The sequence below is a fragment of the Erigeron canadensis genome, chromosome 1 (assembly GCF_010389155.1).
Source record: "Erigeron canadensis isolate Cc75 chromosome 1, C_canadensis_v1, whole genome shotgun sequence".
In the NCBI taxonomy this organism is placed as follows: Eukaryota; Viridiplantae; Streptophyta; class Magnoliopsida; order Asterales; family Asteraceae; genus Erigeron; species Erigeron canadensis.
Genome location: NC_057761.1, coordinates 1,606,436 through 1,625,656, shown reverse-complemented (window position 1 = coordinate 1,625,656; position 19,221 = coordinate 1,606,436). Strand labels below are relative to the sequence as shown.

The 19,221-nt window shown below is 34.1% G+C and overlaps 2 protein-coding genes across 2 annotated transcripts; both read left to right on the top strand.

Moving 5' to 3' along the window:
* The first annotated feature begins 6,054 nt into the window (after window positions 1-6,054).
* On the top strand, window positions 6,055-9,438 carry LOC122584835 (cysteine-rich receptor-like protein kinase 2). The gene is made up of 8 exons (XM_043756899.1): window positions 6,055-6,097; window positions 6,198-7,019; window positions 7,174-7,287; window positions 7,414-7,562; window positions 7,871-8,081; window positions 8,172-8,406; window positions 8,639-8,789; window positions 8,904-9,438. The coding sequence occupies exons 1-8, from the start codon at window positions 6,055-6,057 to the stop codon at window positions 9,219-9,221; spliced, it is 2,043 nt and encodes a 680-aa protein (XP_043612834.1). The 3' UTR covers window positions 9,222-9,438.
* A 5,096-nt stretch (window positions 9,439-14,534) lies between these two features.
* Window positions 14,535-17,935, top strand: LOC122585248 (cysteine-rich receptor-like protein kinase 2). Its single transcript, XM_043757366.1, has 7 exons — window positions 14,535-15,405; window positions 15,556-15,669; window positions 15,769-15,917; window positions 16,375-16,585; window positions 16,674-16,908; window positions 17,141-17,291; window positions 17,383-17,935. Exons 1-7 carry the CDS (start codon window positions 14,622-14,624, stop codon window positions 17,698-17,700), a joined length of 1,962 nt encoding a protein of 653 aa, XP_043613301.1. The 5' UTR covers window positions 14,535-14,621; the 3' UTR covers window positions 17,701-17,935.
* The last annotated feature ends 1,286 nt before the right edge of the window (window positions 17,936-19,221 follow it).

Here is a 19,221-nt window from a genome sequence, read left to right as displayed (position 1 = left end):
CAATTACAACATGTTGTTACTTACTAAAGAGACCACCAATTTCTTAAGAAACATTCTAAAGGGACTAGGGAGAAAGTAGCAAAAGACATATTGATGTTTTCCTAAACTTTTCCTTAATATTTGAATCTCACCAGAGGGTACATTGCTACAGAGTACCTGGCTCGTGGCCAGTTAACCAAAAAAGCTGATGTCTATGGCTTTGGTGTGTTGCTACTCGAGTTGGTCAGCGGAATGGAAAGTAACAGAAGTAAAACCATGGAATATGCTGAATGCTTAGTGTCTATTGTAAACGTTAAGATGTCAGCTAACACACTTGGCTCCTAACACATACTTCCCAATAATGTGAAGTTGTAATCGTTGAATCACATTTTTCAATTCCTTGCCTAAAAATTCATTTACTTATACATTGTAATTACTTATGTACATGCAGGCATGGAGGCATTTTACGCAAGGGACACTAAAGGAAATGTTTGACCCGAATCTGATGATGAATGTATGTCCTAACATCATTTTCCAGAAAGATGCCATAAGAGTGATACACGTAGGACTTCTTTGCATTCTAGCTAGAAGATCCGTCTTTAAGACCAATCATGTCAGCGGCACTGAGAATGTTGGAAAAGGATGACGAGCCACTACCTGTCCCCTGTAATCCCCATTTTATTGACAAGGAGACGATGGAACTGAACATCATGCAAATGTTAGTGGGTTCTTCGGTTGCTATAGTTTCTCTTAGCTATGTCGACCCAAGGTAACCATAGTTAGTAATAAAATCAAAAAACCATCCGTCCATTAGAAACTTAGATCTTATTAGTCATTCCCTTAAGCATCTTGGAAACTATAGTGTCAAAAGCAGCTAATTAACATGGTTGTAATCTTGAAACTAAGCATGATACCGATAGCTAAGCCTAAGAGTATAGAAGAGTGATCTGTTTGTATTGTATTCCAAACTTTGATTTATGCATCTTGTTCATATGATATGTGCACAAGATTTCGATATGTAAATAGGGGCAGGGAAAATGATTGTTATGACTGGTAACAAATATATACCAATGATTTTAAGTAACCGATAAGACCATCCTGTTGGTGTTGAGAAGGTGATACTCACTTGGCATGAAAAAATATAGGTAAAAAAGTTTAACGGTTAAGGATGGTCTAATTGATTTCCTAAAAACCAAAGGCTAAATGTTTAGTTGAAGAAGTCAATTAGTTGAGTTTACTGGTTTACTTGGTAAATAGGGTCTTTTTAGACCGGGGCAGAGCCAAGGCGGAGTCTAATGAACGCTTAAAATTGAAATTTTTAGCATAATACATATATCTGATATAAATACTGAATAATGATTAACAATTAGAGTATGGTGCCGACGTAATGCGGCGGCAACGACCGGTGATGGTGACGACGAGTAGTGTATGTTATTAATGAAAATATGTTTGATACTGTACCGGTTTAAGATCGGCAAGGATCTTACGCACGTAAAAAAGAAAAAGGTGTATGGAGTTCAATATTGGCGATAGTGTATTAAAAGTGTTGTGAAAGCTTGGGTAGATGTCGAAGTGTTCATAGAAATTCGAAAGAGATATTTTACTTGTTACCCGTTGTTGAATATGACTTGGATCACGGGGACGTGATATGCGCTAAATGGAGACAGTTGTAACACCCTAAAAACTTTAAAAATCTAAATAAATGAATTATTAATACTTTTGCCAACAAAATGAATTTCTAATATTTAAAATTAAGATACCGTGTTAAATACCATTTATTATTTGCCAACAAAATTTTAGTGGCTAACGAGTATAATACCATTTATTATTTCTAAAGAGCGTGACACTCAAAAAGTTGCCACCCATATGTTTTTTTAAGAATTTTTTATTTCTACCCTCTTTCACTTTATTTTTCCTTTCAGTCCTCCATTTTAAGTGTGTTTCTACTTTCAAAGGCAGAGAAAGAGAGAAAAGTATTACCTTTGATGAGAATTCCCTTACCTAGTGAACTTTTTAAGTATTTAGGCAGTCTCATGGCAAGTCTTAGATGAGATTCATTTTCTATGTTTGGTAAAAAAAATAGAGAAATGAAAATGAAATTTTATTCAAATAATCTCATTATTTTTAATTTTATAAAATCCAAACCTTAAAAATTATGTATTTTCTCCTTGTTTTTAATTGTAAACCATAATAATGATGTCAAATAAAAAATATTTCCAAACTAACATTTACGGCCACATGATGTTTGGTCAAGATCTCAACCCTGCTTAGCATATCCATATCAATTTGAGCTTTTCTTGCCTCTTTTTTTTTTGTTTTATTTTTTTTGATCATTTAGCCATCTTATTTAAATCAAGACATCATTACTTTACTTTCCTTCCTCTCTTGCGATTGGTACTTGCACCCTCATATCTCCTTGAGGCGAGTCAACACCTGTATCTCGTGATCTTCAAGATCAACCAGATTTAATATAAATAAATAAATGAATAAATCCAACAATAATAGCATCAACACAGGTCACGAATTTAAATAGGTATGTTTCTTCGATTTATAGTTTTGGAAACCCCATTGCAAACGAGAATTCTAAATACGTGTATGAACCCTAAACTTTCAAAGTAATAATATAATATAGGATAATACTTACAACTTACTTGATTGCAGATTGAAGCAAAAGGGTAACTGGGAACACAACTTTCCCAAAATTGTTGGTGAGAAGAAAGAGAGAAAAAGACACAGCTTTTTGTTTTTTATATGGAATGTGACTTGCACGTATAATGCATATTTATACCCTTATTTTTTCAATTCAAAACTCATTTCTTAATATTTGACACGGATAAAATTTAGTGGAAGATTTCATTTCTCTACAAAATAGATGGAAATGAAATTACATAGAGATCATTTCTTGAGAAATCTATTGCTCGGTGTTTTTGTTTTTATTTCTCTACCAAACAATGGAAATAACTCTATTTCATTTCTTTGGGCTTATTTCTTTATGTTTTTTTTTGGTAATGTTTATATTTTGTTGTATTCTATATATTTATTTACGAGAGCAAGTGCTCGCATGTTGCGACGGTGAGACGGTGAGGGTGATAGGTCATAGAGTGTGATAGGTCATACAAAAAGCATATAGGAAGCCAGTGTGTCGAAAGCAATCAACATAATTAAGAAAATGAACTAGACGATAAAGCCAGGTTGCTAAAGGACCTTGTGCTTTTGATATCGGGGTTTGCTTTTCCAAACAAACGTGCGACACTTAACGATTTTATTTAAGATATGGTGAAGTATGTTAAGATAACATTCTTTTATTCATTCAATTTTGGTTGTATATTCAGCCTTTTGTTATGTGGTTTTGAACCGTAACTCGCTAAATCATTTCAAGCCTCAATCATTATATGTGAAAAGAATTGCACGAAATAGATTTTATGCTTTATGTTTTTTTTTTGGTAATGTTTATATTTTGTTGTATTCTATATATTTATTTACGAGAGCAAGTGCTCGCATGTTGCGGCGGTGAGACGGTGAGGGTGATAGGTCATAGAGTGTGATAGGTCATACAAGGTTATATGTCATAGTCAAATGCCTTAACCGTACGGGCTCCGACCTCGGATTTAAAAATTCGTTGAAAGTACATCGAATGACATCTCTAATGAAAGAGCATGAAAATTTAAAAACACCCATATAATATTTAGAATTTATCGATGTACGGTTTTTGAGATCAAAGATTTTGAAAGACTTAGATGAATAAAATAGTTTATGGAGGACAAAGAAAGTTGTAGGAATTGATGTATGGTGTTCCTACAATCTTAAAACTGATTTTTACTTCTTCACCATTCTGCAAATTCGAATTACAAAAACTTTTGTTATAATAAAAGAAGGAGAAAATACATAATTTATAAGGTTTAGTTAATTGTTAATTTACTTGTAATATGTTGTTGTAATTTGAATTTTATTTATCAATAAAATGTTGTATTGTTGAATGGTGTTCCTACAATCATAAAACTGATTTCTACTTCTTCACCATTTTGCAAGTCCGAATTACAAAAACTTTTGTTATAATTTACTTTTCTGTAAAGTTACTTCTTTAGATTAATTTATGTTCATAGAAGTTTTGTAGATGCAGATTCGTTGTGACAATCGCAACATAGATTTGATTATCGTTTATGTTTTAGAAACTATTTTTGTAAGCATTTACATAAGAACTTGTGTTGATATTTAATGATTACGTTTGAACTTCAATATTATATCTGTTTGTGTTTTGTATTGTGTTTGTGTGTTATATATTGTTTTGCAGGTACAAGAACATAGAATCAAGGTTTATAAATGTCGTAGAACACTTAAACGATGATTGGATGTTATGTATGAGTCAAACAAAGCTAAACAAAGAGCCAAATGGTCGTCCCTCGTGCTGACATCATCAGTATGAAGGAACAACCTGGTGCTGACGTCAGCACAAGGCAAATCGATTGGCTTATTGTTTCGGGCCTAATCTTCGATTAAGGTCTAAGCCTACACGATCCAATACATAACTAGTATAAATACAAGACCTAATCTACGGAATTAGGTTAATCGTTTGGTAAATCTTAGAAGATATTCACGAAATTACGAATTAAGGTTAATTGTTCCTTCGTGTGATCTCCTACACGAACCACAAGCCTTGCGCATCTCTTTAGGTTGGTTAATTGCTCATTAATCGACGGAAGACAATAGCAATCTAGTTATCTCAAGAGGATTCCGCACTCTTGACATAACAAATCATCAAGTGACCACTGTCATGTAAAGGTTGGAATCTGGAAACAAAGGTGAGAATTTTTTTAATAAAAAAGGAATAAAATTGAAAGTAGTAACCTGTAACTTGTTTCTTAGCCGATTGCTTACATTGCATAACCTAAAAAACAAAGTTGGTTACACTAGATAACAAGTCGAGTAGATGAGTACATTACATAGTCTTTTGGTAATAGTTGGTTACACTCTCATGCCTTTATCCCAATATTTTATCCAAATAGTGTAATTTTTTAAAAAAAACTTAAGGTTTTAACGTGATGCCCTCTGCTCAAATTATAGTGTGCCGTCAAGCCCAGCCCAACTTTAAGAACATTCTAATAAATATAAGTAGTAACTACTAAGTGTAATGCATGGTTAAAACTTAAAAGAAAAAGATACGAGGCATGCTAAAAAAACAAAGCCATTCTGATTTTTTCCTTTCCTCGTCTCACAACCACATAATCTTTCAAAAGTATTTAAATTTAGTTGCAAACTTACAATTGTGTTTTAGTTCGATCATCACTTGTGATTATAATATACATTTTGAGAATTATTATTTAGTTGCAATTTTTTTTCCCCAGATATATGGAAAGATATTTTTTTTTATTAAAAAGAAATAGTTTTCATTATTACTTAGTGATATTGATGAGGAATCTAAAGAAAAAATGAAAGATCTTCCTCTACTTTGTTTAACTTGTTCATAGTGTTATAACTTGGTTCTCGAAAAAAAATCACCTTTTAATACTAGTATATAATATATTATATGTTGTTTAATTTAGTTGTTGTAATTGTGTTCGGTTGTTGTTTCGTTGCTGGTTGATTGTTGTTTATTATACTCTTTAGTTGTCGTTTTGTTGATGTAGTGTTGTTTTTGTTTTGTTGTTACATGTTGTTCCTTCTGTCTTGTCGTAATAGTAATGATCATTTCTCTAAATTTCGAGACGTCTTTTTTTTTTTTTTTCCTCACGAATTCCTGGATCCGCCTCTGTACACGATTAAATTTTGTTGTGGTGTTACAAGCTAAGTGACTACTTAATACTTTAGTTTTATAAGCACATATCATCAAATCTAGAAGACTTTCTTACCCCCATTACATAACCAAAAGCCTGACTCCAAATAACGATGACATTTTCAACTATAAACAAATCAGAACCAAATTTTCAATCTTTAATCTAAATAAATTGGTAATTAGTATTAAGCAAACCAACAAGACGCGCAACAACTTGCATAAATTTAGATAAACTTGTTGACATAAATTTTGTATCATTGCTGATTGGCATAGGAACTCTTAAGCGTCCAAGTAAAGGGCCCGGGATGGTTACATATTGTAATAAAAAAGTTTGTATAAATACCAAAAGTAATCTCTAATTTAAAATTAATATTAAGTAAACCAACAACTTGCATAAATTTTTAAAAAAAACTTGTTGACATACATTCAACCTTTTACGATATCTCAGAAACTTTTTGTGTGTTTTCATCAAAATGGATTGATGATCATCAACCAAAAGATAGAAAGAAGATGTGTAAACCAATACATACACTTGTTATTTTCATTACTTTTATCATAATTCAATTACTGGCATCTAGATCAGCAGGGGATGCCAGAATCCAAACCATTGAGATGTTATGTGCTGAAGGCGAAAACAATCAAACAATATTTCTCAAAAATGGTATCAATGTTTTTGAAAGACTTAATAACCAAATGCAAACTTCACATAACGCAACAGTGTCAGAGGGAACCAGCCCGGACCAAGTTTATGGTCTTTCCCAATGCTATGGTGACCTCTCTGTACAAGATTGCCAACTTTGCTATTCCCAAATGCATAATATACTTCCGACTTGCTGGCCAAAACCTGGGGGTCGACTTTACTGTGATGGCTGCTTTATCCGAGTCCAGAACTTTAGTTTTTTTGAGGAGTATACAGGGCCTCATGACACAATTGTTTGTGGGAATACAACAAGAAAAAGTACCATGTTTCAAGACTCAACAAGGCAGGCAGTCATGAAAGCTGTAACGGATGCATTGAGAAACCGTGCCTACTTTTCTAGGGAAGAGGTGATAACACCTGGTTCTAATGATTCAGTTTATGTCATGGCCCAATGCTGGAATACTTTGAGCCCTGATTCTTGTAGGGCATGTTTGGTGAACGCTTATGCATCGATAACGACATGTTTACCGTGGTCTGAGGGGCGAGCATTGAACACTGGATGCTTCATGAGGTATTCTGATACCAATTTTCTTAATCCCATACAAACCACAAGAAGCGCTAGCAATAAAGGTAAAGATTATGACACTGATAAACATAGCAACTAAAACAGGGGTTTTAATCATCTTTTAAAATAAATCATCTTTGAGATCTCGAAATCATACAATTCATCAAGATAGAAGCTTTCTACATATCTCTAATCATGTTTCATTTATGGGTTTTGCAGGGAAGAGAATAGCTATTGTAGTTTCCGCTGTCAGTTCTGTGGTGGTTTTCACAGTTGCTTTAATGAGCTTCTTATATATCAGAAAACGCAGATATATACAGCAAAGGAGAAATGGTATAATCATTTGAACTATGTTTTGCAATGCCAAGCGCAGATAATGTTCACGGACTTAAATTTTTAGTAACAACGGACAGTTTGTATAGGTCATCAACGCAAACTAATGGTTGCTTAATGTTTCAGGCTCTTATGAAGCGAAAAATGCCAAAAAACTGGCAAAGATTCTTACAGACAGTAACTTGAACTTCAAATACTCTACAATAGAGAAAGCGACTGGAAATTGGAATGACTTCAATAAGCTTGGACAAGGTGGATTTGGTACTGTCTACAAGGTCAGGTTAAATAATAGGTCATGAAACGTAATTTAGGCAGGGGATGGGGAGGTTGGTTTGACCTGAATCTTATTAGTAATAATCTAATTTTTCATAAGAAAATGATTTAAGATGTTTTTAGGAATTGAAGTTTACAATTGGCTCGATAGAGAGAATGCATAACTCATGTTAAATAGATGACTTGAAGTTGCCGTCTATCAGCATATATCCCGTGTCGAATAAATTTGTTTGTACCAATAAAGGTTGTAGTACTGTTGTGATCTTGTAAATCACTTTATGCATATATTTGTGAATGGTTAAATTCTCAGGGGGTTCTTTTTGATGGACGAGAAATAGCTGTGAAGAGGCTCTTCTTAAACAACAAATTCAGAGCAGCAGATTTCTACAATGAAATTAACATCATTAACAGTCTACAACACAAAAATCTGGTCAGGCTGTTGGGATGCAACTGTTCAGGACCCGAAAGCATTCTCATATATGAATATCTGCCCAACATGAGCCTCGACCGGTACATTTTTGGTAATTTCAAAAGTCTTTCATGATTCTGAATTTCTGAGTTCATGAAGTTGATTATATAAGATGCAATGCTGAAATTGTAAAATTACACAGATGAAATAAAAGGCAGACAATTAAAATGGGAGAAGAGATTTGAGATCATTATTGGGATAGCAGAAGGCTTGGTTTACCTTCATGAAAATACCAAGAGCCGCATTATACATAGAGACATTAAAGCTTCTAATATCTTGTTAGACTTGCGGCTTCGTCCCAAAATAGCTGATTTTGGTTTAGCCAGGTCTTTTCAAGGTGACAAGAGTCATATCAGCACCGCCATTGCGGGTACACTGTAAGTACCTCATGTTGTTGGACCTTTTTGAGACCAGGAAAGAACCAACATAGCGTTAGTAATTACTATAAGACAGACCTCCAATTTCTATACAAACATGTTAAAGGGACTTGGGAGAAAAAAACAGAAGACAAATTGATATTATGCTAAGTTTTTCCTGTATATATTAATTTTACACTAATGGTCTAATGTAGTATTAAACTTTTTCCCTTCTTAATTTCAATTTCACCAGTGGGTACATTGCTCCAGAGTACCTAGCTCATGGCCAGTTAACCGAAAAGGCAGATGTCTATAGCTTTGGTGTGTTGCTGCTGGAGTTGGTCAGCGGAATGGAAAGCAATGGAAGCAAAACCATGGAATATCCTGAATTCTTAGTTTCTATTGTAAGTGTGAAGACTTCAGCTCACACGCTTAACTGAATTGGGTTATAAATAAGTAAAAGGCATTTTAGACATTGTGCATCTAATTAAACGTTGTAATTACTTATGTACAAGCAGGCATGGAGGCATTTCAAGCAAGGAACACTCAAGGAAATGTTTGATCCGAATCTGATGATGAATGTATATCCTAACATCATTTTCCAGGAAGATGCCATAAGAGTGACACACATAGGACTTCTTTGCATTCAAGAAGAACCATCTTTAAGGCCATCCATGTCAGTGGCTCTCAGAATGTTGGTAAGGGATGATGAACCACTACCCGTCCCCTCTAATCCCCCTTTTGTAGACAAGGAGACAATGGAACTCAACATCATGCCAACGGTAACGGGTTCTTCAGTTGCAACAGTTTCTGTCAGCTATTTCCACCCAAGGTAATCCTAGTTAGTGATAAAAAATTTAAAACACATCAGCCGATTAGAAACTTAGATTTTGTCAACCATTCCCTTAAGCATCTTGGAAGCTATAGTGTCAAAAGCAGCCAATTAACATGGTTGTAATCTCGAAGCTAAGGTCGGTTGAGTCTAAAAGTACGGAAGTTTGATTTGTTTGTATTGTATAACATACTTAATAATTAATATATGCACGTTGTTCATATGATATGTGTATACAAGCTTCAATATGTAAAAAGGGGCAAGAAAAATGAATTTGAGGACTCGTAACAAATTGGTACAAATTGTGAAAAAAAGTTTCCCTATTAAAGGTTCCCTACAGAATAAGGCTAAAGAAAGTATTGTTTAGTTGAAGTAGTCAATGATCCGAGTCTACTGGTTCCTTTAGTGATAAAAGGCCTTCTCAACTTAATATACGCGGAAATGGAGAGGAATCCTTGTATATCTAGTGAGATTTGAACCCATGTCTCATAATTCTGAGGCCTTTAGGATGCCACTAGGCCACCACGGAGATCCGAAGATGGCAAGAAATCATATGCAAGCAAGGACAGGGAATTGAGATAAAGGATAAAATCCTATGTTAAGGTTGATTTGAGTGTTTTTATTGTCTGAAACATGAACATTTTATATGTCATGCAATACTGAGATTGAGCAAGTGTTTGTTTGAATATAGTGTTATATAGTAGATAAAAAGTAAGTACTTACTTACTTTTACTTACTTTTTATCAACTATATAACACTATATGTGGCTAAAATGGATATATAGTAGATCATGCATGGATATATGTGGCTAAAATGGATAAATGATTTATAAGAGCTTATAAATCAATTCGTTTAATTGAACCCGTGTGTTTATGCATATCAGGTCGAATCGACCATGTGACCATTTATTATAGGCTTCATTTGAGTTATGTTTTCATCTAAAACATGACATTTTATGATCATGACATGTGATATCAAGATATCGCCTTGTATAAATATGTAGAAATAGCATTTCAGTATTTTCTTTTAGCCAATTTAATGCAAAAATTATTACTCGTATTATTTTCCTTATTTGAACCGTAAACTGAAATCACTGATGAGTACTCACTCCCCGTGGGAGGAAACCAACCACAGATGAACCCACCTAGCAAATTGGGGTTTCATGTTGGGCAAACCAATGGTTTTCCCTGTGATGGCAATAGGAATGACAACGGGTCGGGTATGGGCCGGGTTTTGCTAATCCCAGACCCGGACCCGATTAACAATCCTCGTCCCAAACCCGGACCGGGACCCAACGGGTACCCATTTATATACTAATCGTCAGGTAACGGGTTTCCCTACAGGTAAATGGGGTGTTATTATTATATTATAATAATTTTACATATACTCAAATTTGGTACTAGGATTACAATATTACTCGTAATATATATGATTTGAAATTCTATAGCGAAATTTTTGATAATGAAATTACTAGGGGAGATTCCCCTTTCAATTGGAGTTCTACGGCGGGAAAGAAAGTAAGGAGTTAGAGCTCGGAAGTGAGAACTATACTATTGGAGTCTTCTATCGTTGTTGTTGTTGTTGTTGTAGTATTACTCGTATTATATACGGGCCGGGTATACGGGTTTGGGACGAGTTTCGGGTATACGGATCAGGTATGTCGCTTTTCATCAAAAACCGTACCCAAACCGAACCCGCAAAAAAATCATCCCCATATCCGATCCTAGACCCGCATACCCGGTCCAAAAATGTCGGGTTTTAGATATCCCCATCGAGTACGGGTTTTTTAACATCCCTAGATAGCAATGAGCCTCAAAAAAAAATCTGTGTATTCTTGAAAAATGTTGCTTGTCGACTCGCAATAAATGTTAATAAAACTTGTGAATGAATGATGGCAAATTATTCAACGTTCATATATAGCCAAATGAAAAGTCCAAATTTGGTGGGATATGTCGTGCAAAATCATCTACTCCAAAGTCTTAAAAGACTTAGAAATTTCTAACCCATTGTAAACTCTATTCCTTTGCCACAATAAAAACCTGCTATATATCTTAATCTAAATTAACCGAACTACTCCAAGTAAACAAACAAAAATTCTAATCCTGTCCACCCTAAGCCAAGGAAAAGTAGTTCTATAATAAATACTAATTTTGTTTTCTTTCTTTAGTATGATCAAAAATATATTGATATCTAGTGTTTAGTTAAGGTCGGTGTTTTTTGATTTGACTGATCATCGAGTTTATATTAAAATTAGAATTAGGGCGGTTTTTAATTTTGGTTCTGGTCATATCAACACATATTTTGTTTTTTTTTTAAACAAGCTAATTTATTGTACTCGTGAACATATACTTTGATTATTGGGGAAAGGTTGGATGCAGCGGACTGCATCAAGTGGCGAAGCCACTTGAGACTTAGGAAGGGCCACGGCCTACCCTAGAAACTCCATTGGTAAGTAATATATCCATGTACATTCACAAAGAATGTGAAATTTTGTAGCATTTGGCCCATCCCAATTGAGTATTTTATTATAAACACTTTGAACTTTTGAAGAATTGAAACATTTGTGTGATTGGCTCAACGATACACGTGTATGTTTATTACTACACTAATTGTTTTTTTTTATATAATAAAATAATTCTTAGAAACTATATTGCAATTTTTTATGTTTCATTTTGTTTTCATTTTTCAAATGGTATAATTTTGTATCTTCAAGTATAGAAAGTATATAGTACGAGGATTCCTTCGAGTTGAAACTCCAACTTGAGTTAAGTTGAAAGGATCTTGACCATTGAATGAAAATCAAGGGCCAAGATTAAAAACTCATCTTTACATCTTAACTCTTGAATTTTATCTAATGGCTAAGAAACTCTTAATTTGACCCTTCAAGTTGAAAGTAATTTGAGGAGATCTTCATCCTTCTATAATTTCAATTATTACAAAGCCATTTTACAAAATACAAATAGCAGTAGTAGCATGGCCAATTTAAGTTTTTAATGACATTAAGCGGAACCAACTTTGAAAGCTTTGTTTTATAGTTTTTAAACAACCCTCCTCATCTATTCAAAATTGAAACATTATAATATGTTACAAAACCTATTGTTAAAAGGCTTTACCCGAGCCTTAAACTTTCGTGAATAGTAAGTCATAGTTAAAATAACGTAAACATGAGTTAAAAACTGTCAAAGGCGGCTCAACTAAATAAGAGGCCTAAAGCGAATTTTATTACACGGCTTTTCGTATTAATAAAATTGTTCATATTTAGAACACTTGATTTATTCACACCTATATACATGTAAGTGTATATGGTCACATATCATTTAGCACATCATTTTATACATATTTCTTATTTTCCTAAGTTATTTTAATTCTCTTTTGTACTATATTCTATGTATAATTATTAAATTATGAGGCCTTTAAAATTTTGCGGCCTAAAGTCTTTGCTTCACTTGCTTTACCCTTGAGCCACTACGGAAAACTGTAGATTTGCAAGCACGAACCGGAGGTCTTAAATATATGGAGGTCGTAGGATACCGCCTAACCCACATATATGGTAAACTAAAGCCGACTATGCCTAATAGGTAAAGCAAAAAAAAAATTTTGGCCATTCCTAGCTTAAAAACCTGGCTTCGCCACTGCATGCAGTTGGGGTTTTTTACCATGAAAAACAGAGGGGATTTTTGTAATAGATTAATGTACCCACAACTATTGAATATGGACTGATATATACCAACACATGTATTTAATATATATACCATTTTAAGACGACAATCCTAGTATTTTATGTCAACGTACTATGTGATGTAACATAACTGCTAAAACTTTACTACCATTCAATATTTCAAATATTGTTAAGTATTTAGATAGGGTTAAGACATTAGACTTTTTTAAATTTTTTATAAAAAAAACATATAAGAATCATTTTGAACCATACATTATTTTTTTTCTAAATTATAAAATTTCATTTAATTTATTTTAAATGTTTTATCTCATAAAAGTTCTCCTTATTAACTTTTGAACGATAAGTTATGAATTTCTATGCTTAAATTACTCGAATGTCAAGAATAACACTTTTTTATATTTAAGGAAATTAGAAAGAAAGAAAAAAAACAGAGGAGGTTAGAATTAACCTCTTCAAAATTACAGCTTGTCTGTTCCTCATTATTTGACTCCTTACCATTACCACCAGATTCTACATTTATCAGCCATTCCTGTTCCTTATATTACTTCTCTCATTTCTTTGACGAATTTTACTATCATAGGTAGCGTATTATGCTACAAATTGGGGCAATCACAATGAAACAACAATTATCGGATCAGAGTTTCAATTAGCGCTTTAACAAGCTAAATTTCTATGAATTTTGGGTGAAATTAGGATTAGAAATGGGGGATTTGAAATGGCCATGCGATATTGCGATGACAGAGAAAATGGGTTATTGCAATTCCTGTGTAGATGCTTCTACAAATCCCTGTTAAACTTCAAATAGTTTTAATTTTGGTTGATTTATTTTAGATATATATTTTTGTTTAATTTAATTTTGGTTGATTTATTTTAAACTATGTTTTGTTTAGTTTATGACATTTTAAGCATTTGTAAGACTTCCTCACTCAAATGGATTTTTGTTATGAGGATATTTTTAAAGTTTTGCATAGTAGTCATGAGCCTTAGATTTTAGATTGTGACATATACTATCTTAATATAAATTAAATTTAAATTTATTCATAAACTTGGTTTTTCAAATTAAAATAAAATAATCATCATTGTTAAATAAAGTATTAGTAATCCACAAAATCAGAAACTTTATAAACTAATTTCTATATTAAAATAATTGTGTTGGATAAAAGGTAGCAATAGAGTATGAAATACAAAATTTTATAAAATGACACGTCTAGTAATTAAATCTTTGTACAAGTGTTGATTTATAAGATGCCATAGGGACGCCGTCGTTGGTTTTGATATCCAAAGAGACGAAGACAGCGAAATGAAGTGGCCAAGTGGGTCCCCAACCAACAACAAAAACATTCATTTTTATTTTGACCATACAGAGCTCTCTTTGACACTCCCACATAAATAAAACTTGAAACAAAAACTATCATCCAATGTTGAAAAAAAAATGTGAAATGGCTTTATGGTCATCGTTGGTTCAACAGTTTAGGCTTTTGACAATTTTCTTTTCAACTTGCTTCTATATCCTTTGACCAAGTCTATGCATACAATTATGTTGTTTTTTTCAGTTAAATATCATCAAATTTCAATTATTATATATAAATATAGCCAAAAGATATGTATATTTTATATTTAGTCTTGTTTTATTCTTTTTTAACATCATTCAAGCTATTTCGATATCTCAGATACTTATCGAGTGTTTAGTTAAACTGTCAGTGTACGTTTTGTATTAACTGACTGATGATCATCAACCATAAAACAAAGATGGGTAAACCTATACATACATTTGTTATTTTCATTGCGTTGATCATAATTCAATTACTAGCATCTAGATCAGCGGGGGATGCCAGAATCCAAATCATCAAGATGGTTTGTGTTGACGGGAAAAACGATCGAATAAAATACCTCGAAAACGGTGTCAGGGTATTAGGAAGACTTAGCAACCAAATGCAAACTTCACATAATGCAACAGTATCAGAGGGAACCAGCCCGGACCAAGTTTATGGTCTTTCCCAATGCTATGGTGACCTCTCTGTACAAGATTGCCAATTTTGCACTGCCCAAATTCGTACTGTGCTTCCTAGTTGCTATCCAAAACCTGGGGGTCGACTTTACTGTGATGGCTGCTTTATGCGAGTTCAAAACTATAACTTTTTTAAGGAGTATACGGGGCCTAGTGACACAATTATTTGTGGGAATACAACACGGAAAAGTACCATGTTTCAAAATTCAACAAGACGGGCAGTCATGAATGCTGTAACGAAGGCATTAAGACATCGTAGCTACTTCTCTATGGAAGAGGTGATAACGGCTGGTTCTAATGATTCAGTTTATGTGCTGGCAGAATGTTGGAAAACTTTAAGCCCGAGCTCTTGTAGGGCGTGTTTGATGAATGCATCTGCATCAATAACAAAATGTTTGCCGTGGTCCGAGGGGAGAGCATTGAACACTGGATGCTTTATGAGGTATTCTGATACCAATTTTCTCAATCCTATACAAAGCTCAACAAGCTCTAGCAATAAAGGTAAAGATTATAACACTTACAAACATACCAATTGAAACATGGGTCTTACATGAAACACTTTTCCAATAAATCATCAATGAGAGGTTAAAGTTATACAATTCATCAAGATAGAAGCTTTATCTGATCACGTTTCATTAATGGGTTTTGCAGGGAAGAGAATACTTATTGTAGTTTCCGTTGTTAGTTGTGTGGTGGTTTTCACAGTTGCTTTAATGAGCTTCTTAAATATAAGAAAACAGAAATATGTACAGCAGAGGAGAAATGGTATAACCATTTGTTTCATGTTTATGGACATCAAAATATATTAGTAACAACAGACAATTTGTATAGGTTATCAACACTAACAGTTGCTTAATGTTTTAGGTTCTTATGAAGCAAAAAATGCGAAAAAACTGGTAAAAATTCTTACAAACAGTAACTTGAACTTCAAATACTCTATAATTGAGAAAGCCACCGGAAATTGGGATGACTCCAATAAGCTCGGACAAGGTGGATTTGGTACTGTCTACAAGGTAGTATCGTATAGTAAAATCACCTTAAATTGAATGATCAGTGAGTTCAAATAACAGGTCATGACATGTAATTTAGGCACGGGCTGGGGAGGTTTGTTTGACCTGAAATTTTGTATGTAAGTCTTTAATTACATAATATAGTAATAATCTAATATATCATTATAAAATGTTATGAGATGTTTTTACGCATTGAAATTTACACTTGGGGTGACTTTCAAGCACTTCGGCACATTTCCTCTATCTTTTCTTAAGCAGTTCTTTTAACTTACCCATTTGGCCCGATAAAGATAATGCATAACCCAAGTTAACTACATGAGTTTAATTTGCGACATCTAAGGCCATCTATCAGTGTATATCATGTCTCTTCGGATAAATTTTTAATCGCAATAGAGGTTCTAGTTTGCTGTAATCTTGTAGACCCCTTTATAAAACTTAGATGAATGGTTAAATTTCTCAGGGTGTTCTCTCAGATGGACGAGAAATAGCTGTCAAGCGGCTCTTCTTAAACAACAAATTTAGAGCAGCAGATTTCTACAACGAAGTTAACATCATTAACAGTGTTCAACACAAAAATCTGGTTAAGCTATTGGGATGCAGCTGTTCAGGACCTGAAAGCATTCTCATATATGAGTATTTACCCAACATGAGCCTCGACCGCTACATTTTTGGTAATTTTTAAAGTCTAATGATTCTGAATTTCTAAGATCGTGAAGTTGATTAATTAAGATGCAAGCTTGAATTTGTGAACTTATACAGATGAAACAAAAGGCAGGGAGTTACGATGGGAGAAGAGATTTGAGATTATTATTGGGATAGCAGAAGGCTTGGTTTACCTTCATGAAAATACCAAGAGACGCATTATACATAGAGACATTAAAGCTTCTAATATCTTGTTAGACTTCAAGCTTCGTCCCAAAATAGCTGATTTTGGTTTAGCCAGGTCTTTTCAAGGTGATAAGAGTCATATGAGCACTGCCATTGTGGGTACACTGTAAGTACCTCATATTGTTGACCTTTACGAGACCAGAAAGAACTAAAAAGAGCACTTAAAAGATGTTGGTATTTACTAAAGAGACCACCAATTTCTTCACAAACATGTTAAAGGGACTAGGAAGAAAGAAGCAAAAGACATATTAATATTATGCTAAAATTTTCCTTAATATTTGAATTTCGCACTAATATAGTACTTTAACCTTTTCCCTTCTTAATTTCAATCTCACCAGAGGGTACATTGCTCCAGAGTACCTGGCTTGTGGCCAGTTAACCGAAAAGGCTGATGTCTATGCCTTTGGTGTGTTGCTACTGGAGTTGGTCAGCGGAATGGAAAGCAACAGAAGCAAAATCGTGGAATATGCTGAATATTTAGTGTCTATTGTAAGTGCGAAGACTTCAGCTCACACACTTAACTCCTATCACATACTTTCACAAATATATCTGAACAATGTTATTACTTATGTACAAGCAGACATGGAGGCATTTTATGCATGGAACACTGAAGGAAATGTTTGACCCGAATCTGATGATGAATGTATATCCTAATATCATTTTCCAGAAAGATGTCATAAGAGTGATACATGTAGGACTTCTTTGCATTCAAGAAGACCCGTCTTTAAGACCATCCATGTCAGCGGCACTGAGAATGTTGGCAAAGGACGATGAACCACTACCCGTCCCCTCTAATCCCCCATTTTTGGACAAGGAGATGATGGAACTCAACATCACGCAAACATTACGGGGTTCTTCAGTTGCCACAGTTTCTCTCAGCTATGTCGACCCAAGGTAATTCTAGTTTGTAATAAAATCAACAAACCATCAGTCGATTAGAAACTTAGATCTTCTCAGCCACTCCCGTGGTAAGCATTCTGATGTTATCGTGTGTAAGCAGTCCAATAATACGGTTGTAATCTCAAAAGTAAGCGTAGTACCGAGGTTGGCTGAGTCTAAAAATATGGAAGTTTAATTTGTTTGTATTGCATCATAAACTTTGATTTATGCATGTTGTTCATATGATATATAGTCCGGTTACAAAGATGTCTCCTCATATTGATACTGGGTACTCGCTGTTCCAAACCAACGTGCTACATTTGAATAATTCATTTAAGCTAGATATGGACAAGTACAATAAACTTTCAAGAAAACCTCAGCTTTCTCAAATAGGCCCTTTTTTTTCACAGTTTGGCATTTCAACATATCTCTGGAAAACTAAGCTTAGTAAAACAAGTTTGGATTTCTTTGAATTTGTTCACATCAAATGCAATGCGCAAGACTGCAAGCTTTCACTATGTTGAAAAGGGTAGGGAACATGATTTTTTGAGTACTAATAACGCATAGGTAAAACCTGACAAATTGTTGGACCTGCTCTATACAAGCACATATCGTCTGGTCAATGGGTCCCTCTATATTTCAGATTTTTTGGGTCTGGTTCGTTTTGGTATCCATCACCGCCACAAGAAATCAACAAATCTATAGCTAATAGACACAACTAGATCTCATTAGTCCATTTTCTCAACCTCCAGAACAAAATACCTACACTCTGTCTCTTATTTATAGATACACAAAGTTAGTCCTCAAGGTCACCTATCCGCCATGTTAACTTTAAAGGCTTTTCCTGTTTATAAGTAAGAATAGAAGGGTACCGGCAGTGGTAACGACAACGGGTGGTGATCACGTGTGGTGGTAGCGGTAGCGGTGGGTGCAGCGGCGATTGGTGCAGTGGTAGTGACGGTGGCAATTGGTGGTGGTGGCGGCAGCGGCAATAAGTATTTTAGGTTATTGATGTAAGATGGTTTTGATGAATTGTTGAAACTTAAATTTGAACAACAAAGTTATTTGCTTTATAATATGAAGTATAGTTATAGACATAGATAGTTGGCTTCAAAGGTACCTTCATCATCATTCGGAATCAGATTTCCAGTAAGAACTAGTCATTACGAGCAAATGAGACGTTTGTCCACAACTTAAATAAACTATCGTTATTTCGACTTGCAAAGATTTCTATACAAAAATCATGTAAAGTGATCTCAAGTTGACACTATTTGTCGGAATACTCTGACTTCAATTCTAAAACGAAATATTCATGACAGAACCACCATAATTATGATAGAAAAATGTTAAAAGAGTTGCTATAATTAAGGGTGTTTATCCAACTGTCAAACTGGTTAATACGAACAAAACCGCAGTATTTGGATTCGGATTGAATTGTTAAAGTCTGATCCGATAGTTTAAGTTTTAAAAAACCGGGTTATTTGGTCCGGTTACAGTTTGAGCAAAGAAAAACCGGACCGGACCGTACTTCATACTTTCA

What these genes read in the sequence shown, in the direction of transcription:
- LOC122584835 (XM_043756899.1), top strand. Translation starts at nt 6,055, where the DNA reads ATGGTTACATATTGTAATAAAAAAGTTTGTATAAATACCAAAA. An exon ending in TATACAGCAAAGGAGAAATG is followed by an intron (nt 7,288 to 7,413) that starts GTATAATCATTT and finishes TTAATGTTTCAG; the next exon opens with GCTCTTATGAAGCGAAAAAT. An exon ending in GATTTGGTACTGTCTACAAG is followed by an intron (nt 7,563 to 7,870) that starts GTCAGGTTAAAT and finishes TTAAATTCTCAG; the next exon opens with GGGGTTCTTTTTGATGGACG.
- LOC122585248 (XM_043757366.1), top strand. Translation starts at nt 14,622, where the DNA reads ATGATCATCAACCATAAAACAAAGATGGGTAAACCTATACATACATTT. An exon ending in CCTCGACCGCTACATTTTTG is followed by an intron (nt 16,586 to 16,673) that starts GTAATTTTTAAA and finishes GAACTTATACAG; the next exon opens with ATGAAACAAAAGGCAGGGAG. An exon ending in ACTGCCATTGTGGGTACACT is followed by an intron (nt 16,909 to 17,140) that starts GTAAGTACCTCA and finishes CAATCTCACCAG; the next exon opens with AGGGTACATTGCTCCAGAGT.